This window comes from Apium graveolens, chromosome 5 (assembly GCF_009905375.1).
Source record: "Apium graveolens cultivar Ventura chromosome 5, ASM990537v1, whole genome shotgun sequence".
Taxonomy (NCBI): Eukaryota; Viridiplantae; Streptophyta; class Magnoliopsida; order Apiales; family Apiaceae; genus Apium; species Apium graveolens.
This window is the reverse complement of record NC_133651.1, coordinates 257,954,298-257,981,471: the sequence shown is the minus strand read 5'-3', so window position 1 is coordinate 257,981,471 and position 27,174 is coordinate 257,954,298. Positions and strand designations below refer to the sequence as shown.

Here is a 27,174-nt window from a genome sequence, read left to right as displayed (position 1 = left end):
ATGAGTTTCCAAACTAAATTTTTATAAGAAGAAGAAATTGTAGTAATAACAAAATCTCAAATATGCTTAAGCTTTTGCGCTATATAGTAACTGGACTTGACATTATATGTGCCATTTTTAGTAAAATGTCAAACAATTTTATCAGAAGCATTATATTAACCGATATAAATACGTTATATCATATCATAAATATAGCTTAATCTGAAATGTACCTGAAGTATGACAACATCTCATTTTTTATTAAGAAAGTAAGAAACATAATGTATCATATTGAAAGGACCACGAACGAAACAAATCAGGAATAGATGAGATTCGAAAATTATAAATTTAAGGTGGACTAATAGAAATTTTGTTGACAGTGGACTTTAGATTATCTTTTCCCATATTTTTATTTTATTTTATTTAATAATAAGTGGATTAATTAATAGCACAATCTGGTTGGTTTAGTTAGTGGAACAAACGAACAGAAAACGCACTACTACTACTTGTTTCCGGCCCCAATTCCTTTCCGTGACCGTAGATACATATTTCACCCATCTTTTTTCGCACCTTTCTCACTCACCTCTACACATAATATATATTACATAATACATATATTTTATTGGCTAGGCTGCACTTTCCGATCTGATCGGAGCTCTTCCCTGGAGTTCCAAAACTGACACAATCATGAATCCTTTTTCCTCCGGCACGCGTTTGAGGTCTGCGCATCATCATCTTTTTATGTTTGTATTTTTATTTATTTCTAATTTCTGTTATTTAATTTCATAGAAATGGAAGTTTTAAGTATTTGCATTGATCGTCTATGTTATCTTCCAATTCACTTGATTAACTGTATTATTCATTCATATAGATGTATGTAAATGTTTATGTTATTGTTTGTATTTGATAAGCACTATCTTATTGATCGAAAATTAGTAAGTTAATGAAAGAGATACAGAAGCTTTAGATACATATTCAGTGACTTGTTTGTCGTCATGAGAATATAATGAATCGTGTCATTTGCCGAAAATTTAGTGAAATATTCTCAGTACTCACTCAGTGTCCTATGATTACATAATATTACTATATATGTATTTTAATTCGGTTAGTCCTCACATATTCGTGGACTTGTTGTTTATCGTAATGAGATTATAGTGACTCATGTGATGTGCTGAAAATTAACTCTGTGTTCCAGAAACAATTTTTAAAAAGAAAAGAAAAGAAAGTTGAATAATATATTTCCACCACTTGTTCCCGACTAGATCTTTTGGAAAGAAGAGAAAAGAAAGTTAAAGATTAGGGGAGAAATTTTCTCTTATATTTATCTCCAAAACTTTCTTTCCACTTTTGGGAAGATTGAGAGAGAAGAGAAGATTATTAATTTTCTATTCTTTTCTTTTCTTTCCTAAGTTCCTGAACACAGTGTAAGTGAAAATATTGTCAGTTGTCACTCAGTGTCCTATGTTTACATAATATTACAATATGTATTATTAATCAGTACATGAATTAAGTTATAGTTGTCATGTTGTTTGTCATAATGAGTATATTTGACTCGTGTCACGTAAGTGAGCATATTATGATTAATTGTCTTACACTCATGTGCTTATGTTTTAGTTTTTACAATGCAGGGACATGATTAGGTCAATACGTGGTTGCAAAACTGCAGCGGAGGAACGTGCTGTTGTAAGAAAAGAGTGTGCTTCTATTCGTGCTGCCATTAGTGATAATGATAATGATTATAGGCATCGGAACATGGCTAAGCTTATGTTTATTCACATGCTTGGTTATCCTACCCATTTCGGTCAAATGGAATGCTTAAAGTTGATTGCGGCTCCTGGATTTCCCGAGAAAAGGATAGGGTATCTTGGCCTTATGTTGTTGCTCGATGAAAGGCAGGAAGTTCTAATGCTCGTTACAAACTCATTAAAGCAGTATCCTACCAAAATATCATTCCCTTTTTCATACATACATGTATGTACACATATTTATGTAAATGATCTATCTTTGTTTTCCTGTATTGAACATTTTTTTGTATTCATTATTGATGGTATGTTAAACCAAAGTTGTAGTTTATCTGGAGACCTTAACATAAGGACAGAGATCTTAACCACACAAACCAGTATATTGTAGGACTTGCACTCTGTGCCTTAGGGAACATTTGTTCTGCAGAGATGGCTCGTGACCTTGCACCTGAAGTTGAAAGATTGCTTCAATTGCGTGATCCGAATATCCGGAAAAAAGTTAGTTTATGTACTGCCTTATAGAGGTCTCTTGATATTAATTCTGTTATTTTGGCAATAATCTAGGATACACAAATTTTTAACGGATGAGATGACACAAATATTTTCTTCTAAGTTCGCCTAGTATTCATTTTCTTCGACTTAATTAACATTTTGAAGAAACTCTCTATCTGTCTATGCTAACGAATTATAACCTATAAAGGAATTTTGAGTTTTAATAGGGACAGTCGCACACACGCCATTGTGTCATCAATCATGAGAGGTACAACCGTACAAGATAAATAAATTTTATGATTTAATAAGTTTACATTAATAACTAGAGAAGTAAATTGCAATTTATGTTAAGTAAGTTTATATTGATAACTAGTATATACTTCTATGCAGGCTACAATGTGTTTTAATTCCAGACTGTCATTTTGCTTTGTTACAAGATTAGCTCATTTACACATCTCACAGTACATAAATGTAGGTGTATGATTATGTCTTGAAATTTTGAATTAATAGAGAACATGTTACAGCACATATGTTACATAATAGAGAAAATACTAATGTAGTAAAATTACAGGCAACCTAATAGTAATTTCATATAATGCAGGTTCCCCATAGAACTGGACCTATATATGTACATGTATTACCCGAAACACTAACATACCATTGAGAACACCTTATGCTAGAGTTTTCTTCATCTTATATGTAGGCGGCATTGTGAATGGGGGTTTCCATAGAACTGGGCCTGTATATGTACCTGTAATATCTGAAGCACTCTGAATACCATTGACAGCACCTTATGCCAGACTTTTTTTATCTTATATGTAGGCAGCATTGTGCTCCATAAGGATTATAAAGAAAGTCCCTGATCTGGCAGAAAACTTTGTCAACCCTGCTGCTTCCCTACTTAAAGAAAAGCACCATGGTGTTCTGTTAACTGGGATCCAACTTTGTACAGATCTATGTGAAGTTAGTACTGAGGCATTGGAGTTTTTTAGGAAGGTATATCTATTCCCGAAAGTTCCCAGCTCAATAATTTCATATGAATTTATCTGCATGCTAATGTTTAAATACCTAGCAACAGTAACTGAAGATGCCATTGCACATCAAGATGCCTTTGTAACTGTGCAATTTTACACACACACATATAATTGTGTCTTACAGAATATTTCTGGAGTCTATGCTTTAAGTTTGTTCATAAGTTGTTCTGTGCAATTAAATTATATTTTATTGCGGCTTATATAGAATATCTTTTAAAGTCCTTTTGAAATATAACTTGAACTTTCTTTATGCCTCGTTTGCTGCGCCTTTAGAAATATACGGAGGGTTTGGTCAAAGTTCTGAAAGATGTTGTTAACAGTCCATATGCACCTGAATATGACATTTCTGGGATTGCAGACCCCTTTCTTCATATAAGATTACTCAGGATTTTGCGTGTCTTGGGCCATGGAGACACTGATGCTAGTGATTGTATGAATGACATTCTTGCTCAGGTATGCTAATCTTTTCCATAATATTATTTATACATCCTATTTCCCAGGGAAACATTTAGTATCTTTTGCTAGTACACATTTTTTTGGGGCATAAATCTTTATAGTCGATGCTGCCTACTCCTTGCATGATCTTAAAATATTTTAATGATAGGTATGCTGTATGTTAAATACCTTAATGACTTTAATCTGAGGTGGTTTTCTCATTGAAGACATTACATAAGATAACTAAGACAAGTTTTGTTCTATTATCAGGGGATGTGAGAAGGGTGGGACAGTCTTATCTTACCACCAGGGTCTTGCCTTAGTGGTATCCATCCTCGTCCTCTAGTGGGAAGTCGAGGGTTCTCTCCAACTGGCCTTAAAAAAACCAGATTACCTTAAAAAGAGATGGTCAATATTTCTTTAATCTTTAGCAGTAAAGAGAAAAAAAGGAATAGCCTTATTTCTTATGAAGAAAATCAGTTTCATTTCTATGCAGAGAGCCATATACATTATTATTTATATGCTAGAATAGGAGAGACTTAAGTTTATAGGCGGCGATTGTTAGGTTTTTAAAGAACTTGCAAATGGTCTATAAGACTATAATTCATAAGTCTCAACCCAAGAAATGATGATCGACCCAACACTTGTGGATTACAAAATCGAGGCTGTTACTCCCAGCCCCGTCCTTTTTCTGAACCTTGGGTTCAATCACGAATTACAAGGATCCTCCCTGGTTCTCACTTATCAGTGATTGAAAAGCCCTGGTCAACTATATTAACTATAATTGCTCTTGCCCTGCCCTACTTTATTTCCATATGGCCTTTTACAGGTCCATTTCCTTCATTAGTCACAATACAACAGCCAATATAAAAGGCAAGTACAAATTGAGTAGCAAGAAGTTGCTAAAGGAGGGAGAGTGTTGTAAGATAAAATGGGGCTTCAAATCCTTTATATAGTTACACCTTCTACGACAGATACTACCAGTATAGAGTAACTTGATCTTCTTATCCGTAGATACTTGACATGTTCCTCCTCTGTTACCAGATTATAATGGGGCAAGGGATTAGGCTTGTTTCCTCCATCCTCACATATATTGCTAGTTATTTGAGAATACACTTAGTTCTTTTTTTGCTTAGCGTAACTTAAGGATCTGAAATTCTATAGAGGTGCCACTTCTTTCTGCATGTGTTTCATGCATGGTAAAGATGGAATATACATATTTTATTATACATATCTTATTTAGTGTTTTGTTTGGCATGGTTTCCATCAGCAAGCATCAAACTGATAAGTCATTACTTATCCAATAAGTGATAATGATAGCACTGGCATAATGATAGTGTTTAGTGTTTATTTGATACGACCTTGTACTTTGTATCTCATGCTGCTGCTTTTAGGTGGCGACAAAGACCGAATCAAACAAAAATGCAGGGAATGCCATCTTATATGAATGCGTTGAAACTATTATGAGCATTGAAGATAGTAGTGGATTAAGGGTACTAGCTATCAACATTTTGGGGAGATTCTTGTCAAACCGTGACAACAATATCAGGTCATACTTCTAGCTAGTGTTTTAGATTTATTTGTCAAGGCCGAGATCTATTTTATCCTACCTTAATATTTTCTTCTAGCGTGATGAACATCTGCATGCATGAATGCACAATGTTACATTGTTAAGATTGTTCATTGTTTTTCATTGCGATAATTGACATTTGGCTATACCGGCACCTGCTATATGATTTAATTATGGGGACCCCTCCACCCCACAATTGCATTTTACTATTAGAAATTACTTGATATCAAGTGCAAGTGAGAATGGACTTTAAATAATGATGATTCTATGTGGCAACTGTGTGCCTGTGTGGTGGCTTGTATACTATGATACTCATGGGTGCCGCCCTACGACCTACACTGTTAAAATAATTTTGATAGTTCCGGAGGTGTAGCAGAAGAATCTGAAACTATTTTTTTTGTTACCCCTCATCTCTTTAATTCATTATGAATCAAAAATAAAAAAATCTCTCAACTTTCCCTTACAAGGTGCAGAGGAATCAACTTTGTATCTTAGCCTTGACCACTTAATTTTTGAATACAGTGATATGCTTTACATATACCAGACTACTTAATACAGTTATTCTTTTTAAAAAGTTTTGTACATGTTGAAGAAAGAGTGGGGCCCGTTATCTCTTCCCATCACAATTCTATATCTCTCTCTATAAGTTCAACTCAAGTGCATCAAGCAATTTCCATTATATCTACAACTACATGTACTCCGTATCAAATTGTAAGAAGCTTGGTTGTCTTGCCTTGGGCATGGGAACATTATTGTCAAGCAATCTAAATTTTTTGTTTGGTGATAATATGGCTGTTAAATTTTACTACTTGATATGATTGCAATAGCCAATTTGTTGTCATGATTATGTCCTACACGTATTGTAATACCCCAACTTTTCAGAAAATAATTATACTTAAATATTCAGCTAAAACTCCAAATTTAATCCATAATAAGAATAAGTTTCTAGTTTTTCATAAAATTCTAAAATCCGAGACAGAAATAAAATCATCTAAGCTGAAAATAAAGCAAATCCTGGGAGACGCAGCTCCAATACAAACATAATCAATAAAATATTATTCCAAGCAAGCTCAAATCAAGTCCACCTTTAAGATGTCCCAAAAGCTAAGCACCTGAAAATTTGTGAGTAATGAGCCAAGAGCCCAGCAAGAAAACAATTCTACACTAGTGGATCAAGTATCATAATTTTATAAAACAAAAATCATTTTCCAAAATCCATATGACATAAGATATAAAATTCCACAGCTCGCTAAGGCCACAAATACCTGGTGACACAGTATCAAAAGTTCATAATTTCTGTCAATAATGCGCCCCTTACTAAAGTATCATAGAGTGTGCGCTCCCGAAGGCATCATAAGTAGCACTCCCTAGTAAGGTATCAAAGGCTAGTTCCAGAACTATACACAATTACTAACTGGTTCATAAGTCAAAGCTCACTGGGAATTCTTATTTCTAAAACAGGGTACTTGATCCATAAATTTTAAAACAAAAGCAGTGCAAAAATATTTAAAGATTTCAAAATAAAATAAAGTGTGAAGAGTTAACTTACCTTACTGGGCTAATGATGGTCCAAAATATTTCCAAATAATTCCTATATTTAAGTGAACCAAACAAAGATAATTACTAACCTAATTTATACAAGTAGAGCAAACACCTTAAATCCAATCTGAAAATATCATGCTAAGCAGCAATGCCACAGATTAATACATGTTAGAATAATGTACCCTAACATGCTTACAAAAGAACAGAGTAATTAGTTGACAAAAAAATAAAACAAAGTAATAGGCTGACAACATAAAATTATAAACAAAACAAACTTTAAGATTTTAAAACATAATTTAGATAGTGTAAAACAATAAAAGTAATAATAGTTTTTCATTCATCAAATCAAATAAAATATTTACTAACTCTACCATATTATATAAATTAAGCCAAATACATTAATAACACGTAAATAATGTATACATAATGATGAAAATAAATATACACACATTACCAGGCACATTAAACTTACAAGATGTATAACACTTTGAAAAATAAATAATAAAAATATGTGTAAATTTTACATTAACTAATATAAAATTAATAAACACATTATTAAAGTCTAGACATAACATATTTAGTATAATAACATGTCAAAACAATACCAATTCATTTTATTTTACCACTCACTAATAAATTATCTATGACTACCCAAATCAGTTAATATATAATAATAGCAATAATGATAACAATACATAATATTAATAATATATGCAGGTTAGTGAACATATTATATACAATAATATTACAATAAAACATATCCCTGCACACGAGTATATAATTATATTCAATAACAACTTAAATTATTAACCTGATACTTTGCACACACCTACATAATTTAATAAAATCATAAGATTCCTACCATAAATCATCTTATCTAAGATAAATTACTAATTTAAAAACATGATACTTAAATATTTAACAAATTACATACCAAGTACATATGAACTAATTAACAAATATCAATATCTAATAGCATGTATAAATCACGTATTATTAAATCAGCAAGTATGCAAGCATTTGAAAGAACTTGACATCCATGTAAATTAAATGTATTAGAGTGAGTATAAAAAAGTGAGAAAACATATTTTAAAAGAAAGGTAGAAGAAAACCATGAGAATGAGGTATACATGAGAAAGAAGATGCTGTGCAAGAAATAAACTAGCTGAGACACGTATATTTATTTGTAATTTACAAATTTGAGGTAGTGCCCTCCTATTATGACGGTTAGTTATCACCCACTATTTTTAAATGACCCATATCTTATCTCTGAATAACGTGTTGTTGTTTTTTTTTTTGACCAAGTAAAAATAGACATGTAAACACATAAAATAATATATAATTGTTTTAAAGATATTTTGAAACATAAAGAAATGTATTATTCAAATATATATATATTTTTTAAGATCTTGCATATGTATGTATATGGATCCACTCAATTTAATAAATATTTAATTTTTTTACAACTACAATTAACTTAATTCATCTATATATATATAAAGAAAAATACTGGTGTTCTTTTGACTTTTTGACCTGAATTTTCACAATTAATGTCAGATATGTTGCTCTGAACATGCTGATGAGAGCAATTACAGTTGATTCTCAAGCAGTGCAACGGCATAGAGCAACTATACTGGAGTGTGTGAAGGTACCATCTAATTCATTTCAATGTGAATGGTGGAAAGTTTTTCTGATTTTTGCTTGAACACTTTTTCACAAAAAACAAAAGTATTTTAAAATTCTGTTTGGGCAATTGGCATGATGATTTTAGTGAATAAGTACATTTCTCAACTCCTGAAGCGAGTTTTGAACTTCATATCTTAATTTAATTTACGAATCTGACTCTTGTTTTTGAAGTAGTTCTGTAAAAATATTATTAAAACTGAATTGATATACTCTTTCTTTAAGTGAAAATAACATGCTCAAAAGGTTTGCCCGCATCAAGCCTTTTCGGTTTTCGCTCTCTTGAATTGTATTGAATAATCTTATTTTTTTACTCTATCTTGTTTTCCTTTCATAATAATCTGCTCTGGAACTTGAATAGTTAATATTGCTTTTTTAAAGTAATTTCCACCTCCTTGTAAGATTCTCTCATGGAGCTCAATGCGTTGCTTTTGTACACATATAGATACTAACAACTTTTTCTGTTCACCTTTTCTAGGATTTAGATGCCTCGATTCGTAAAAAGGCTCTTGAGCTTGTCTATCTGCTAGTGAATGAAAACAATGTAACGTCTCTGTCGAAGGAACTTATTGATTATCTGGAAGTAACTGATCAGGAGTTTAAGGGAGATCTCACAGAGAAAATCTGCTCTATTGTTGAAAAGTAAGTATATGTATATCTATGTCAACTGTTTTTTTTCCAGTAACATAATCTATGTAGAATTATGTTTATTTCATGTGTATGTGGTGTGAGTTTATGTATATGACTATGTAAATTTTTAACATAGGGCCTAAATCTTATAAATAGCAATTTTACATGTGCATGAAGTTTAGGGTTTTTTTGTGATCTAGATTTAGAACATTGTTACCAGTTTTTCCAGTTACCTCTTGCTGTTCTGTTTATAAGACTGTTGGATGATACTCCCCTGGTCATGGTGAAAGCAGTCCTTCCATTTTTATGTGGCAAGTTGAAATATTAACTTGTCTTTAATTATCGAAAGATATCATAGTAAAAGAATAACTGTACATAAAATTTTTTGAAGTACATATCGTACCGTTATTGGGGGACCAGAATAGTAATGCTGAAGGTCCCAAAACATATACCAACTGGTGTACCTAATGATGATGTGGTAGTACATCAATTGGTGAATGTATTTATAAAGCAAACATGGCCACTACCGCATCAGATTTGGTAATGTTTTGGGACCTTTAGCATTTCACTTATCAGAATAATGTAACTTCTATAATATCATGTAAATTTATTTATCCTATTACTCAGTTTTGTTGTCTTGTAGGTTTTCACCAGAGAAAATTTGGTACATCGATCAGATGCTTAAAGTTCTTTCTTTGGTAAGTATAATATATGATCCCTAGGCGTTATGTTGTGGCCTATTGCTTACCTCTATCAAAATACCTTTCTATTCCACTGAAGTTTTTTTGGCTTTAAATTCTTGAGTTCTCTCATTTGCCTTTATATCGGTCAAAATTGGTGATTCTCCTTTTGTTCTAGTCATATGCTCCTGAACTTTTCTCTAGGCTTGCTTTTTATGGATCATTTATTTGTGATGTTCTTTTGACAGAGATGTCAGTAGTTCTTTTTGTTCCGCTTTTTCAGAAAATGTTTGCTTAACATAAGAGCTTTTTGGAATGTTATTTCTTCATCACCCTAAAACTGCAGCTGTATGATCTGAATGCATAGTGTAATATAAACCAAATTATGCACTCGAGCACTTAGTTGTGATACAAATTTATATTCTGCTTGGTATTGATGTGGATTCTAATTGACAAGCTGTTAGATGCTTTTAGATGTCATTAATAGAATTCTATTATAAGTTATCTTTATAAATATCTTCTTATCTTGTCCCACAGGTATTTAAAGTAATCAAGCCCAGTGCTTGTATGACAGATTAACGTTGTCCGATGATTTTGTTGACTTGTTACTAGTATTGTATTTCTGGTGCTAAATCTGATAATTAATATCTTTAATAATTCTATAGCCTAACAATTAGAATTAGTTCCTGGAGATCTTTAGTTTCCTTTGCATGGTATTCCTGTTGATACTTGCAGTATTGCCCTCTCTTTTATATGTTACAACTAGATGCCAACTGTACCTGTAATAAACTAACCACAGGTTATCAGAAAGTAATCTAGCTTAATACAATACTTAGAGCTCAACGTACGATTAATACATAAAATGAATTACACTGAAGGACTTTCGAGAGGTCCTCTCTCTCCCAAAACCTAACAAAGAGTATTTTCAATAATAATTTTCATAACCCCAGTCATCCCCTCTTCCCCTTCTTATCAGTCTCCCCTTTCCAATTACTTCTCTGCCCCTTACTTTTCTTGTTTAATTACTTTTTTACCCTCTTGTCTTATATTGACTTCTCTGCCCCTGTGTTTTTTCTTGAAATACAGAATTAATTTCTTTGCATTGTCACGGTTCATTACATTACCCGCGGCCCAAAGTTTCACCTTGTCCTCAAGGTGGAAGTCAGGAAGTTGGCCTTCAAACCTGGTTGTACTCGTCGCACATCGGGAAGCTAGATAACCATGACAATAACCCATTTCAACAGCTTGATTTTCTCTATCATTTCCTGCGTCACCAACAATGTCAAATGGCTGCAGATTCCTTCTTATATTTTCCTTAAAAGTGTGATTCCAAAGACAACAAAAGAGTCTTGAATGACTCTTCAGAATCAATCATCTTACAACCACGCTCACGTAATTCAATAAATATTCTACCAAACAGGATCATATCTAGAAAAATATGCAACAAATTCCCAATAACGATTATGCCTCCGATATTGACCAAAACGCAAAGATTTGTACTTATGTATTGCTTCTGCTCTTTGACCAACACAAGATTTCCGCTGTAACTGTGACCTTTTCGATAGTGAACCATTATGCTGAATAATAGGAGTATTCTGATATTTGGAGGCATTTTGTGCCACTACCTTCCTGTCAGAAGTCATATCACAACGATTGTTCTGTTCCTTCTTGACATTGTCTGGATCAATAAAAGGCTCTACTTTAATTGTAGTGTTAAGAACAACTTCATTGTTCTTATTTTCACCCAATCCTACAAGGCTATAGCTTCTGTTCGCTGTCTCAGTTAAATAAGGATCATAAAATTTACTCAAGCTTTCATCTCTTAAGTGTTTTTTGTCTAATTGAGCTTCAACCCACATTTGCTTTCTAAGAGCATTTGCTACATTCAGACAATCCTCTAGAAATTCAACAATAATGTTCCCTTTATTCGCAACACCAATTATAGCAACAGGGGCATTAAGGTGGTCCTCAATACAGAGACCACAATACTCTCCTTCACTAAGTCCCCGGATCCATGACTCCCCAGATTTGCTTTCATCAATCCTTGTAACCCCTTGAGCAGGATCACTTTCAGAGACATCTTGACCAAAATTGTTTAGTTTTTCCATAAAATTACCAGGAACATTTATGTCATTTTGCATTTCTAAAGCCACAACATTGCGAGAAATATCAATGACATTAACTGATAAAGAACCAACTTCCATAGAAAGATCACTTTCTTTATTTATATTGGACAGAGTACCCAATTTGTCAAATTCGGGAACCTTAGCAACATCAGAATCAGATTCATCGTTTTTCTCAACATCATCGACAATTTTCTCTGCCAAAAGCCCTTTACAAAATTTTTGTATCTTTTCCCTGGCTTCTGCAAGTATTTCCTCTACATTAGCAGGATCATTTCTAAAAGCAGGTTGGACACCATAAGTTAAAGCAAAGAGAACTGTGTCCGTTGATAAAGTAACAAAAATATAGGCATATGACGTCTTGCTTGTTGATAGGACACAGAGTCCAGACTTCTGAATCTTTTCTGCAAGTTGTAGAATTGTTTGACCCTTATCACCCTCTGGACAAAGAACATGGTAAGCAGCAAAATTTACTATTCCGGGGGTATACTGACTCCTAGATCGGCGCGGAAGAGATGACTCTTTTTCTTGCATTGTAGAAACTGCATTTTCTTCAACAGAACCATTGCGTAGCATGGAAACTATATCTTCACACCCTTTAGAAATGGGGAACACCGGATGTATCATACTCTCCATCTTTTTATCAACAAGTTCCTTTGTTATGGAATCCTTTATCAATTTGTCAAGCAACTTCCAATCAGATTCGGGTTTCCGACTTTCAGCAAGAGTCTTACTCTTACCATGTTCGTCTTCAGGTTGCTTATAACATATACTTTCCTCATCACAATGCCAAACAACTAATTCTATGTGAAGAATATTTCCAAAACAACCAGATCCTCTTATTTTATAAGACTTATTTACCAACCTGATTAGATTCATCTTTCGAGTGAACTTACCTTTAACAGGCCATACATCGAGCCTTCGAGTTGTATTAATAACATTTTTATGATCATAATATAATTTTCCTTGTAGTTTACCATACTCATTTTCATGAATCCTATAGGTACTAACTGAATCAACTTTGTTAAGTTTATAGGCAGAGTATGTTTCCAAAACATTCTCAATCACGGAAAAATCATGGAGATTATAGCATGCTTAGTAGTAAGGAACGGGGTTTTAACACCATACAGTCTTTCACCACTATAATCAAACATTTGAGGGCCTAACTTGGCAAGTTGTGACACTTTTAATTGGGCTAAATCCTCAGGCGCACCATTAATTTCTTTCTCAACTCTACCCACTTTATCCAATTTATCAACCACTAAAGTATGAGTGGGGGTATCAGAAAATTGGCTTACTTGATTTGGGGGCAGATCTCTTGTCCTCGAATCCCCTTCACCAGCTTTACCAACCTTCCTAACCATCTCCAAAAGTGACTCACGCATCGCTTCCACGGCCTTATCTACCGCCTTAGACACAATCTCCGAAATTTCCCTCTCCAGATCTGTGAACTTCACTTCAAACTGTTCCACCCTCCGAGTCACCGTCGGCAGCCCCATCTCGTCTAGGCTCTGATACCACTTGTAATAAACTAACCACAGGTTATCAGAAAGTAATCTAGCTTAATACAATACTTAGAGCTCAACGTACGATTAATACATAAAATGAATTACACTGAAGGACTTTCGCGAGGTCCTCTCTCTCCCAAAACCTAACAAAGAGTATTTTCAATAATAATTTTCATAACCCCAGTCATCCCCTCTTCCCCTTCTTATCAGTCTCCCCTTTCCAATTACTTCCTTGCCCCTTACTTTTCTTGTTTAATTACTTCTTTACCCTCTTGTCTTATATTGACTTCTCTGCCCCTGTGTTTTTTCTTGAAATACAGAATTAATTTCTTTGCATTGTCACGGTTCATTACAGTACCTCAATGCAGTTTTTTCATCTATGAATTGTATCTTGAACTTCCATTATATTTTTTTGAGAAAATTGTATTGTTACACTTGTGATTATGCATTTTCTTCCTTAAAAGTACTGATCTTCTGGCTATGCTTCTCCATAGGCCGGTAATTATGTAAAGGATGAAGTATGGCATGCCCTGATTGTTGTCATTAGCAATGCTTCTAATCTTCATGGATATACAGTAAGGTTGCTATATAGAGCAGTTCAACTGTCAGGTGAACAGGTAAACACAGTAAACCTGTGGTTTAATTGTTTGAATAATGAAGGGAGTAAATGTGCTTCACAATTTCCATACTCTCACTTAATTTAAGTATTTTCCCTTTTATTAGGAAATCCTTGTTCGCGTTGCCGTGTGGTGCATAGGGGAGTACGGGGAGATGTTGGTGAACAGTATAGGAATGCTTGAAAAAGAGGAACCAATCACAGTGAGTTATTACTTTCCTATATTGATATCTGTATTATATAGTTAAGCCTTGCACAATGATAGCACTGATGAGCAATAATTTCTAATACCAGCTCTAAGAAACAAGTAGTATGTGATATGTATGAAGTTCCAAGATCAGAAGCTTTTGGACTTATATATCTTGGATTGGGGTATCTTGTGAGTCATGACAATATGTTAACACTTTGCTTACAAAATTTTCTTGTCCAATTTTTGTACCACGTCTCTATCGTTTGATCAACATTGTTATTATTTAAAGTAGCAAATTGCATTGTCGGGAAGTGAAAGGTGGATATTGCCATTTATCAGTCTCATTCTCATAACTGCAAGAGGACAAAACTAAGCAAAATGTGTAATATGTATGCTACATCTTTAGTAATGTAACCATTAGTTGACATAATTTATAAATGTGTTCTTTAGCAGCCTTATAATACATGCCAGATAAAGCTGAAAACATCCATCTTGATGTGGGGTATCAAATATCATAGATTTTGATCTTGGCTAGTCTCAGACGGGTCAATATCCAGATGATGGTGTCTTTGTTACTGATTTGCTGTAGTAGGCTGTTCTCTTGCCAGACTAATTTTGATAATAGTAATCTCAGCCTGAGTATTTTTTCAATCTAACTAGCATCTAGTTTCTTTCATGTGCTTCCTACAACCTGTTGAAAGTCGTCTTTACGTGGATTGAGTAAAGCGGTACTTTGTGGTGATTAATAATTCTCAATATCTTTTAATCAGTTCCTAGGCTTTTAATCTTGCAGTAGAAAATTTTCCTTTTCAAAGCTTTTAAAAATAATTGGAAAGATGAAGAAATAACAAACATAAAGAATTTTACTACTATCGGCAGTTGTTCAGAATTGAAGGTTGGTCAGAATTGAAGCGTCTTCTTTTAATTTATCACTTCATAAACATTGGACTATCAACTAGTATTTGTTCTATGCAGGGTTAAATCAACAGCAATATCTATACTATACTAAACTAATAAGCAAACATGGGTATAACTGTAGGTAGTTTGGTTCAACCATTAAAAGGATAGGAGATTCTTTTATGCCACCATCCACACTTTTCTTAACGCTTGATGGATTTTTAGCCAATAAATGAGAACCATTAGATCTAATATTAAAGAATATTCTAAATTTAAATTACTCTACAAAGGGACTTGGGTAGTTAGGTTTGAATCCTCTCAACAACATATTAGGATTAAGAATTTATGTTATTAGTTCTAAACACTAATTAAACAACTATTATTATTACTACTATTATATTATTAATATTATAATCTCATAAAGATACAAATTTAACCAGTATAAATTATTAATACCAATTTCATCACGGAAATTAATAAATATGACTAAACTAAATATTTTTTAAAGCAACTATTAAGAAAGTAATTTTAATAAAAAAATTATGATATAAAATATTAAAAGAGACCCATGAATCACACGGGTTATAAGCTAGTAACAGATAATATGCAACTTACCGATAATTGACAAGTGTGGTTAATAGTTTAAAATATAGGTCTTTCAGGCAGGGGAATGCTACTTTTATAGCTGCATGAGTTGGAATCTGCGAATGAAAATATAATTTTTAATTATGGAATATAAATATTATTGTTTTTTTAGTTTGTCCTTGATTTCCGTGACTGAGGATGCATATTTATTGAAGAGAATAAGTAGCGACGCATCTCTCATTATCTCTCGAGCTAATATTATCATTTTCCAATAATAAGATAAATTCTGGAACAAGAGAGTTGTTCCCCCTTTTGCAATGATATATAGTTGCTAATTTTGTTGGGTTATAGTTGGACAAACATTGTAGTGCATGTTGATGTAAATGAACAGTTCCTGACTTCTGGTGTTCTGAATAGGTAACAGAATGTGATGCCATAGATGTGATAGAGTCAGCCTGTAAGCAATATTCCACAGATCTAGCGACTCGGGCAATGTGTTTGGTTGCTCTGCTGAAGCTATCTTGTCGTTTCCCATCATCCTCACAGTATGTTGATGTCATTTCTTTGCTGCATTAAAGCTTTCCAGAACCTCTACTTAATATGTAATGCTAGCTCTATGACTGATATCATAAACAATTCCGTAACTTTATGTGCTGCTTGTGTTCAATATTGCCATCAAATTCACTTTTGAAACTTAATGCATATGAACAATTGATAACTATAGTGCATATGTTATATGTTGCATTCTTTGCATTTTGACTTTCAGTTTGTCCCCCCTTATTATTTATTGATCTTCTTACTCTTCTTTTTATATCTATCATTTTCTGTTACATGTAGGAGAATACAGGACATAATTGCTCAAAATAAAGGAAGTCTATTACTTGAACTGCAGCAACGCTCCATTGAGTTTGATTCTATTCTTCAGAAACATCAGAATATAAGGTATAATTATATTTTAAACAATAACAATTGTTGTTACGCACAATACCTTGCTTACAAGTGAAAGCAATAAACAGGGGATAGTTTATTAACCAGTACCTGGACTTATGGTTATGACTTGTGCCTGACTTGTACCATATAAAAGGCGTAGTTAAAACTTGATACTTCATTCATGTTCACATTGTTCTTTATTGGTTCAGAATTGTACATTTGTACTTGAAACTTCTTGCAGGGCTTGGGATTGTATTTAATATTCCAGTTTAGTCATAAGACCTCTTTATAATTTCCGAGGACCATCTCCAAGTCTCCAACCCTTGGCATCAAAGAAGTGTAGCTTTTACACTAATATGGTGTTGAAGTTGCGGTATTCGTGAAAGCAAACTCCAACCTATTTACACCAAATGTTATACTAAAAATAATATTCCTTGCACTAGAAGAATGTTTCCTATACTATTTACATCAACAATAACTATTAATAATCTAGTTATATCGAATATAAATAAATAAAATAAATACATAAGTTAATAAAGTTTTAACATATATAGATATTTGCTAGGGTAGATAACTAAATTATTTACGTGAAGCATAATTAAATAAAATAAATACACAAGTTAATAAAGTTTTAACATATATAGATATTTGCTAGGGTATATAACTGATTTATTTACGTGAAGGAACAAAAGCAAAACCAACTGAGCTAAGAATAATTACTGATATACTTGATAAACTGATTCAAGAGTATTTTTTTACAAAAAGTTACATACCAGTGCATTAACTTAAATTCTAATGAAAAAATTGTATTTTTTTACTATTAAGTATTAGTTAAAATATAAGTTCGTATTTAATTGTTAAAATTTGAAGTAGAAAAGTTCTATTTTTTACAAAAATTTACATACCAGTGCATTAACTTAAATTTTAATGAAAAAATTGTAACTTTTTTTAGTATCAAGTATTAGTTAAAATATAAGTTCGTATTTTAATTGTTAAAATTTAAAGTAGAAAAGTTCTAAAACTAATTTAAACTAACTAGACTTCCAAATTAATTTTTAGTAAAAATAGCAAGTCATAGATCTAACTATCATAAAGAAAATAAAAGAGACCAGGTTGTTAGGATGTAAACGGGAATAAATATGTATTGATCGATAGGCATGCCGATATACTGGGGATTCTTAACAGAGCTAAATTTTAGTGTAAAGTTGCACCAATAAATAGTGGGTATTGACCCTTTTTAGTACAATTTGCATTTTTAGCACTTGCAGTACCGAGGTTTTCCTTTCTTTGTTTTTTTCTTTTCAGAAACTTTGATGTAACACATCCATTAAACATGTGACCCTTAATTCTATTATTCTCAATTTTGGCATTCAGGCCAATGAATTACGCCTTTTCACTAAAATCTATATATGTTGTGCGTTATCCATTCCTGACAGGGATCAGATTACAAGCAGTTTAAACTCTTGAATTAAACAAAAAATGTAACGAGTAATTGAGCCCTGATGAGCAAGATGTTAAGCGTATTACCACACCACTGGGACAAATCAACACATTTGAAATTTGACATAACACATTTATCCTGTGCCAATACCCCACTCTTGGTAATAAGAGGATGAAGGTTCGAAGCTCAGTGGGAAAAGATGCTTGTTTAGTTAAAGTATTTGTAATCGACAAAAATCAACACATTTGTAATATGGCATACATAAGTCACCAGTTAGCTCCATTTTGAGAGTGCCGAATAGGCCAAGATCTTTGATAGTGCTACTTTGGGCATTACCTCCTATTTTTGTGTTATTTTGGTCATTTTTCATGAATAGCGTTGCACCAAATTTGTTAGAACACTGTTTATTCACACTAATGTGGTGTCATTTCAGTGTCCGGATGAAGTGAAAAGTGATTTTTAAACTAGATGGTTTGACAACTACACTGTTTTGGAGTTTTGGGTTTCCATTGGAGTTGGTCTTGCTATCTCATTAGTCATTACTCATACAAATGCCTGTCTACAATTTTTCCGCTAGTAAACATCTGAATTATTATATTGGGTCTGAATATGTTCAGGTCTGCTCTCTGTGAGAGAATGCCAGTGCTCGATGAATCAACCTACGTTGGAAGAAGAGCTGGTTCTTTACCAGCAGCAGTTTCAACTTCACAGGGTGCTGTACTAGATCTTTCTAATGGAGTAGGCAAACCGTCGGCTGCTCCACTAGTTGATTTACTAGATTTGAGTTCAGATGACACTCCTGTCCCAAATTCCTCTGGCAATGATTTTCTACATGATCTTCTTGGAGTTGATTTGTCTATTGCCTCAACAGAAACAGGTTAAATTCCAATTTAAAATGGTATATCCATATATCCAGCTTGAGCATGTGTATAAACCTAATTTCCCTATTATTATTTTTAAAAGGTTGGCATAATTAGTCATTTGATGTTCTAGCATAATGTCAACTTGTGCCTTTATATATATCATTATTCCGGCGTAAAGAGCACGTTGTCGTGAGGCGATGTTAAGATTTTTTTTAGAAGGAGGTGATGTTAAGATTGACGTGTTAATTTCATGTAGCTAACATATTATCTACATAAAGCAAACTTCTGTCACCCCAGAGGCCAACTAGCCTAATCAAATTAAAGGAGCATGAACAGCCGTGAATTTAACTTAACTTAAATATTTTCTATGTTAAAAGCCACTGCTTCAACTATTGATTCCTTAAGATAGCAGAATATCTCTTGAATGAGTTGAAGTTGATACCTGCTACAATAAATGGGGCCATTAGGAAATCTTAGTTCTCTGGTAATTACCTCAATATTATCTCGGACAACGGTAATTGTACTTGTGCTAGCTTGTTGGATGCATATATTTGTATAATGCCCACATACAAGGGAACTTGTAGTTTGAAAATGAATGACTGATTAGTTTGTTTTTTATGTTAATTGATTTTAATCATGAACAATTGTAAATCTCAGGTACAAATCAAGCTCAGAAATCTGGAGCTGATGTACTAATGGATCTTTTGTCAATTGGGACACTTCCATCTCAGAGTAGTTTATCTTCATTTGATGGTTTATTCTCCAGCAGAGATAACAGTGCATCAGTAGGTGGGTTGGAGAACCTGTCATCAAATACAACCCTGCCAGTTCAAGCCTCAACTGAATCTGGTGGTTTCCCTATGATGGATTTGTTGGATGCATTGTCGCCCTCGGAGCAAAATCGGGGTAGTCTCATTATTACTTCTGCAAGAAATATCGTTTGCTTTGTAATTAAAAATTAAAATATTTATACCTTTCCTGGTAATTAACAGAAGACAGTGGCCCTACTTATCCTTCAGTAGTTGCATATGAAAGCAGCTCATTGAGAATAACTTTCAATTTTTCAAAGCAACCCGGAAATGTACGAACAACACTTGTTGAAGCTAATTTTGTAAACAAGTCATCTAATGCGTATACGGATTTCATCTTCCAAGCTGCAGTCCCAAAGGTATTAAAATATTGAGCCATTTCATTTTCAGTTGTCCTTCAGTACAAAGTTAGTGTATTGACTTTAGACTTTCCTGTATAATATCTCATCTCGATTAGAGTCATCCCTTGCAATGAGTAAAAGCAGAGACAGACATTGCATGCTTCAGGATGAAGTATTTGTAGTTAACCATATCTTCAAGAATGCTACAAATTTCTTCAGCAATCTTATGTAATGTTTGACTGTTCGTTTAAAATGTGCCTACTACCCATCTTAATAGTGTTCTTTATGGTTATATTAAAGTTTTAATATGTTCATCTAATAAACTACTTGTGTTTATAAATAAAGATGATTTAAGGATATATAATGATGTACCACTCCATATCTGGTAATGGTGAAATGCTTATATATATATTTATGATAAGTTGGACAAAAGTTCAAATTCAAGTATCAATATCATGCTTCCTAAAATTGCTAACAGTTATTTGTAACTATAACCCACAGTTTCTCCAGTTGCACTTGGACCCAGCAAGCAACAATGTTCTTCCTGCGAGTGGGAATGGTTTAATCACGCAAAAATTACGAGTCGTCAACAGCCAACATGGCAAGGTATGTAGTTTCTTGCAGACCTCTAGAAATTATCTCTTCGAATAACGTGTTCACATTTTTTAAGAATTGATGCTGTAAAATGTTTAGTTGACAACTAATGACCTTATCTCTTTAGCATTAAATAGGTTTGATGCTTCACTGCCCTCTTCAATATGTAAATTGTTTCTTGCATAACTAAATCAAAGCATGGAACCTTCTAACCTTTGCCCTGCTTATGACCATGTGCGGTTTAAGTTGATTATTTTTGTTTCTTTTAATCTATATCTATTTCAGAAATCCCTCGTTATGCGAATTCGGATAGCTTACAAGTTGAATGATAAAGATGTCAAGGAGGAAGGACAAATAAGCAACTTTCCTCCTGGATTGTGAGCGGAAATCGCGTTTGAAGGCAACGATGCAAGATTCTTTTTGGTTAAACTGTGAAAGTGTCTTTGGTGTTGCAGCGTATAGGAATTATTTTCTCACTGGTAAAATCTTTTGGGCAAATTTTAGTAGTGATTTTGTTTTGGTTGAGGTTAGTAGTATTCATCAGAAGTTCTTTTCTGGCTAAATCATTAGAAGTTCTCTTTCCTTCCTAGAAAGTTGTTTTATACATCATAAAAGATATCTTAATGCGTGGATCAAATTTTGCCACATAAGGCATGTAGAACAAAGTGTAGAGATTGTTTTGATGACCAAACCATGTAGTAGAATAGTTATGATCTGTCTAATGTTAACAATTTCAGAAGTTGAAAAATAGTCAGTTTCGAATATCCGAAGACTGGAATAGTTGTAGAGTTGAATCATAAAGTTTAATGTCTGATATAGTGTTTCTTGTAAAAGTCACTAAGCATTATATCCTCTATTTTACATCTCCAAGTTACAGTTTGGCTTAGCCTAATAGGAGGGCTCTCTTGTTTCAGCTTGATTATCCGTAATTCTGATCAGTTGATTGTGATTTTTGCGGTTGACGCGGTTAAGCGGATTGAATATTCAGCCCTACTTATGACTTATAAGTTTGTAACAACTTATTGAAGAATGTTTAATAACCTAACTTATAATTAAATTTAAAACTTATAATCTGATAAGTTAAATGTTAGTACCGATTTATTTTTTCTCAACATATTCTTATTTTTTGCTTTTTACTAATTTTAGTTTAAAAAATATGTTTTCAAATATTAATTTAATCTAAAATTCACGAATTAAGATAATTATAATTAAAAATTATTTATTTGGTTTATTTAAGTAAAACAAAATCTTATTTATTAGAAAAATAATCAGAACATTTACATAACTTATAATGATTCATCTATTATAAATTATAAGCAATGTTCTAAAAAGCGCAAATCGATCCTAAGCGGCGGGAGGACCTTCTAGCGGTTAAGCGGAAACTTAAGCGGAATTTTAAGCGGGTCTATAAGCGGATAAATAATATTTATTTAAAATTATATATTTAATAATAATAATATGCGTAATACTAAAATAATGAAAATAAATAAAGTATCAAGAATAAAAACATAATTTTTTCTTAAAAATGTATATATTTTTATTTTTTAATCAAGATCATTGTTTTATTAAAATAAATATTAATAGTTAAAATTAAAAATTTGGCAAGTCAAAATCGGTTTGACCGCTTAATGACCGTTTAATCCGCTTAATAACCGCTTAATCCGTTTATAAGGCCGCTTAATCTTTAAAAACGCTTAATTATCCGATTAGTATAAAATCGAAGCGCTTAATGGTCCGATTCCGCTTAAACGGCCGCTTAATGCGCTTTTCAGATTATAAGTCACTTATTCATTTTAAGTAATAATTTACTTATTTTAAAATTTCTTAAACTATATATATTAGCTTGAATCCCGTGCATCTTCCTCTTAAGATTTAAATTTTTTATCTATCCTGTCATATTCTAATTTTAAAATATTTTTGTAAATATATGATAATTATAAATTTATAATGAAAATAATAGTATAACTTTAATAGAATAAGTAGACTGGTTTAACAATTAGTTGTTTGGCGGATATATAACACTGTTTATTTATTTTTTAATAATATGATAAGTTGTGATCGTAATTTAGTACATAAGTAGACTATACAGTGGTTTAACAATTTAATAGTTTAGCAGACGGGTTCGTTAATATTTAAATAAATTTTAAATTTTATCTATCTAATCATATATTAATTTTAATATATTTATATAAATATATAATAATAATAGATTTATAATAAAAATAATAAAAAATTAGGAAGGAGCTGTGTTCTTAATTTAATGGAATAAGTTTTGATCATAGTTTAGCGAGATAAGAAGACTATATCTAATAATTTAGTAGTTTAGCATGTATATAACACTATTTATTTTATTTTTAATAACCAAAATAAGGGATAACCGTTAAACCAAAATATAAGTTTTGATCGTAGTTCTGCGAGATAAAGAAACTATATCTAGTAATTTACTCCCTATGTTTCATTTTATCTGTCGCTTGACTTTTCTGCACACATCTCAAGATGCATTGACCGCATAGTAAAAATTATCATTTTTAAAATTTTCTTTTTGTAAATAAAAATATAAGTTATATATTTTTATTCAAAAAAAAGAAAATTTTAAAAATTATAATTTTAACTATTCAGTCAAAACACTTAAAAATGAGTGCAAAAAAGTCAAAAGACTATTAAAAAGAAACAGAGGGAGTAGTAGTTTAGCATGTCTATAACACTAATTAGTTTTATTTTTGTTTTTAATAACCAAAATAAAGAATAGCTGTTGAATCAAAATATATCACATTCCGATTATTATATTATAATAGTTTAAAATCCCGTGCGGTGCACGGGTTCCTATTAATATTTAAAAATTTTATTTATCCTGTTATATTCTAATTTTTTTAAATATTTTTGTAAATATATGATAATTATAAATTCATAATGAAAATAATAGTATAACTTTAGTAGAATAAGTAGACCGATTTAACAATTTAGTAGTTTAGCCGATATATAAAACTATTTATTTATTTTTTAATCATAGGATACGTTGTGGTCGTAGTTTACTAGGATAAGTAGACTATATCTAGTGGTTTAACAATTTAGTAGTTTAGTGGATATATAACACTATTTATTTGTTTTCTTTAATAACCAAAATTAAGGGATAATTGTTGAACCAAATTATACCTCATTCCGGTTATTATAGTATAGTATAGATATAAGTATAGATATGTAGTATAGATTAGTTATTAGATAAGAGGGTGTTCGCGGTGTGGTATGGTGCGTTTTGGATCAAAACCGCAAACCAAACCACGGGTGCAGTTTGTCTAAATTCTCAAACCGCAACCGCACCGCATAAATCTTAAACCGCGCAAACAACGCCACGAAAATGCGGTGCGGTGCGGTGCGGTTTAAGCGGTTTAAACTATTTAGGAAAGTAATAAATTTTAGTTGGGACAGTTTATAATTTTCAATACAACAATAAATGAATTAATAAATAAGTTCCAAGTTGATAATATTACTTCAAAATGCAATTTTAATAAATTTGAACCATGAGCTATAATTTCTAGTTTTTTGGCATACATCAGATAAAATTTAAAATTATCTTAGTTATAAATCTTGGCGACGTTCTTAAAAGGTGTATTGAAACCGATCTGGTTCTCAACTGGGAGAAATATCACTTTATGATACGACAGAGCATTATTCTTGGGCACAAGGTCTCTAGTAAGGGTCTTGAGGTGGACAAAGCAAAGGTGGGGGTCATTGAAAATCTTTCTCCACCAATTTCTGTCAAGGGAGTTCGCAACTTTCTTGGTCATGCGGGTTTCTATAGGCGGTTCATCAAGTACTTCTCAAAAATCTCTAAACCTTTGGGAAATCTTCTGGAGAAAGATGTCCCGTTCAAGTTTGATGACGAGTGCCTAGTTGCTTTTGAGTTCTTGAAGAAGAGTTTGGTCACGGCACCTGTCATAACTGCACCTGATTGGAATGAACCTTTTGAGATGATGGGCGATGCAAGTGACTTTGCAGTTGGAACAGTTCTTGGGCAGAGGAAGAATAACATATTTCATGTGGTCTACTATGCTAGTAAGACCCAAAATGTTGCTCAACTGAATTATACTACTACTGCGAAAGAATTTTTGGCCATTTTCTACAGGTTTGGGAAGTTTCGATCTTATTTGCTTGGGACGAAGTTGACAGTTTTCACTGATCATGCTGCAATTCGTTATCTCGTCTCGAAGAAGACCTCGAAGCCTAGATTGATTAGATGGGTTCTTTTTCTCCAGGAGTTTGAATTAGATATCAAGGACAGAAAAGGTACTGAGAATCAAGTCGCTGATCATCTCTCTCGTTTGGAAGATCCAAGTGCAACTTCACAGGATAAGACATTGATAATGAGTCTATTCCCGATGAGCAGCTGTTTGGAGTGCAAGAGGAAGAACCGTGGTTTGCAGACATTGTGAACTACCTTGTGAGTAATATCATGCCTCCAGATTTGTCGTACGCTCAAAGGAAGAAATTTCTTCATGAGGTGAAGTGGTACATATAGGATGAGCCATATTTGTTTAGGCAAGGAGCTGACCAAATCATCAGGAGATGTATTCCGTATTGCGAAACGGGGGGGGGGGGGGTCTTGCGAGACTATCATTTGACTGTTTATGGAGGCCATTATGGTGGAGAGAAGACAACAGCTCGTGTAGTTCAAACGGGATTCTTCTGGCCTACTTTATTTAAGGATGCGCATCACTTTGTTCTGAAGTATGATTGAGGCCGGCGTGTAGGTAATATGTCCAAGAGGGATGAGATGCCTCTTAATGTGCTTCTCGAGGTTGAAGTTTTCGATGTTTGGGGAATCGACTTCATGGGGCCATTTGTCTCATCTTGCAATAATCAGTATATCTTGCAAGCGGTCGATTATGTGTCGAAATGGGTTGAAGTCAAGGCTTTGCTGATAAATGATGCGAAGGTAGTGCTTAATTTTCTTCATAAGCAGATATTCATACGATTTGGGACTCCAAGAGACAAAATCAGTGACGATGGATCGCATTTTTACAATCGCAAGTTCACTGCCATAATGCAAAGGTATAATGTGAATCATCGCATTGCTATAGCCTACCATCCTCAGACTAATGGGCAAGCTGAGGTGTCTAATAGAGAGATCAAGCGTATTCTAGAGAAAGTTATGTGTCTATCAAGGAAGGATTGGTCTTTGAAGTTTGATGAAGTTGTTTGGACATAGAACAGCATACAAGACTCCGTTAGGATTGTCACCGTTTCAGTTGGTTTATGGTAAGGGGTGTCATTTTCCTGTGGAGCTTGAACATAAAGCATATTGGGCTTTGAAGAAGTTGAACCTTGATTTGGATGTAGCTGGTAAGAAAAGAATTCTTCAATTGAATGAACTCGATGAGTTTCGACTTCAAGCGTATGAAAACAACAAAATGTACAAGGAGAAAGTCAAGAGGTGGCACGATAGGGGTCTAATGCTCAAGTCATTTGTGCGGGACAACAAGTTCTGTTATTTAACTCTCGTCTCCGTCTTTTTCCTGGAAAATTGAATTCGAGATGGTCTGGGCCTTTTATAATCAAAACTGTGTTTCCGCATGGAGCTGTGGAGATTTTTGAGAATGATCCAAGCCAGGAATTCAAAGTAAATGGTCAGAGGTTGAAGCACTACTATGGGGATACGGCAACCCGTGAGGTGGTTAGTGCCGTTGTATTGTCTACTTGATCTCGAGATTCTACGTCAAGCTAACGACGTAAACCAAGCACTTCTTGGGAGGCAACCCAAGTTTATTGTACATTAGTAGGTAGAGGAAGCAAAAAGAAAAGAGAAAAACATAAAAAAAAAATCAAAAAATAGAAAAATTCAGGGCCAACTACAGTAGCACGGCGTGCCCGCGCTATAGAGCAGGGTGGCCACGCTATTTTTCTAGAAATTGCGCGCGCTCGCGCTGCCTGGAGGGGCGGCCGCGCTGAAATGTCAGAAACACGGCGCACCCGCACCAAGGAAGCGCGCGCCCGCGCTGAGTCCTTCTGTTCGAAAAAAGAACAACAGAAAATATGAGAAAATTGGGGACTTTATTCCAAAATCAATTCAAACCCAATTTTTACTCTTCCACATCACAAATTTCTCTCTCCATATCAAACCCATTATTTCCATTATTCCCATAATCAATTCTTACTCATTTTCCATAGCTAATTCTCTCCCAATCTCCTATATATACATACACTTATACACAAAATTCTCCATCACTTCTCAAAACTCTTAAACACACAAATCTCTCTTACAAACTTCTATTCTCTCAAACTTATTCAATCTCAATGGCACCAAAAAGACAGTGAACTCAAGTAAGCAGCAACACCACCGGTTCTTCGAGTGCGGATGGTGTGAGGCCTAGGTTTTCAACTCCCGAGGCTGAGGCGGAGTATGCAAGGTTGTTTTCGAAGCCTATAGCCAAGGAGCATGGTTTTCTGCCATCGGGGAAAGATGGTAAGTTGTTGGAGATGATTTTGGAGATGG

At 33.4% G+C, this 27,174-nt stretch overlaps 1 protein-coding gene across 3 annotated transcripts; it reads left to right on the top strand.

The window, feature by feature from the left end:
* The first annotated feature begins 435 nt into the window (after positions 1–435).
* Positions 436–21,554, top strand: LOC141725094 (AP-1 complex subunit gamma-2-like). Of its 3 annotated transcripts, none has more exons than XM_074527480.1 (18): positions 436–698; positions 1,608–1,910; positions 2,078–2,219; positions 3,036–3,209; positions 3,521–3,700; positions 5,077–5,231; positions 8,352–8,442; positions 8,956–9,119; positions 9,751–9,805; positions 13,913–14,035; positions 14,142–14,237; positions 16,124–16,251; positions 16,544–16,648; positions 18,695–18,954; positions 19,598–19,846; positions 19,936–20,108; positions 20,592–20,696; positions 20,970–21,554. In XM_074527480.1, the coding sequence occupies exons 1-18, from the start codon at positions 667–669 to the stop codon at positions 21,063–21,065; spliced, it is 2,631 nt and encodes an 876-aa protein (XP_074383581.1). In that variant the 5' UTR covers positions 436–666; the 3' UTR covers positions 21,066–21,554. The 3 variants fall into 3 exon arrangements, with proteins under 3 accessions (XP_074383581.1, XP_074383580.1, XP_074383582.1); XM_074527479.1 differs by having other exon boundaries at positions 19,933–20,108; XM_074527481.1 differs by lacking the exon at positions 2,078–2,219 and having other exon boundaries at positions 1,608–1,950; positions 19,933–20,108.
* The last annotated feature ends 5,620 nt before the right edge of the window (positions 21,555–27,174 follow it).

Coding starts and splice junctions, on each gene's coding strand:
- LOC141725094 (XM_074527479.1), top strand. CDS start 667: ATGAATCCTTTTTCCTCCGGCACGCGTTTGAG. Junction 16,252..16,543: donor CGTTTCCCATCATCCTCACA/GTATGTTGATGT, acceptor TGTTACATGTAG/GAGAATACAGGACATAATTG. Junction 20,109..20,591: donor TCCAAGCTGCAGTCCCAAAG/GTATTAAAATAT, acceptor TATAACCCACAG/TTTCTCCAGTTGCACTTGGA.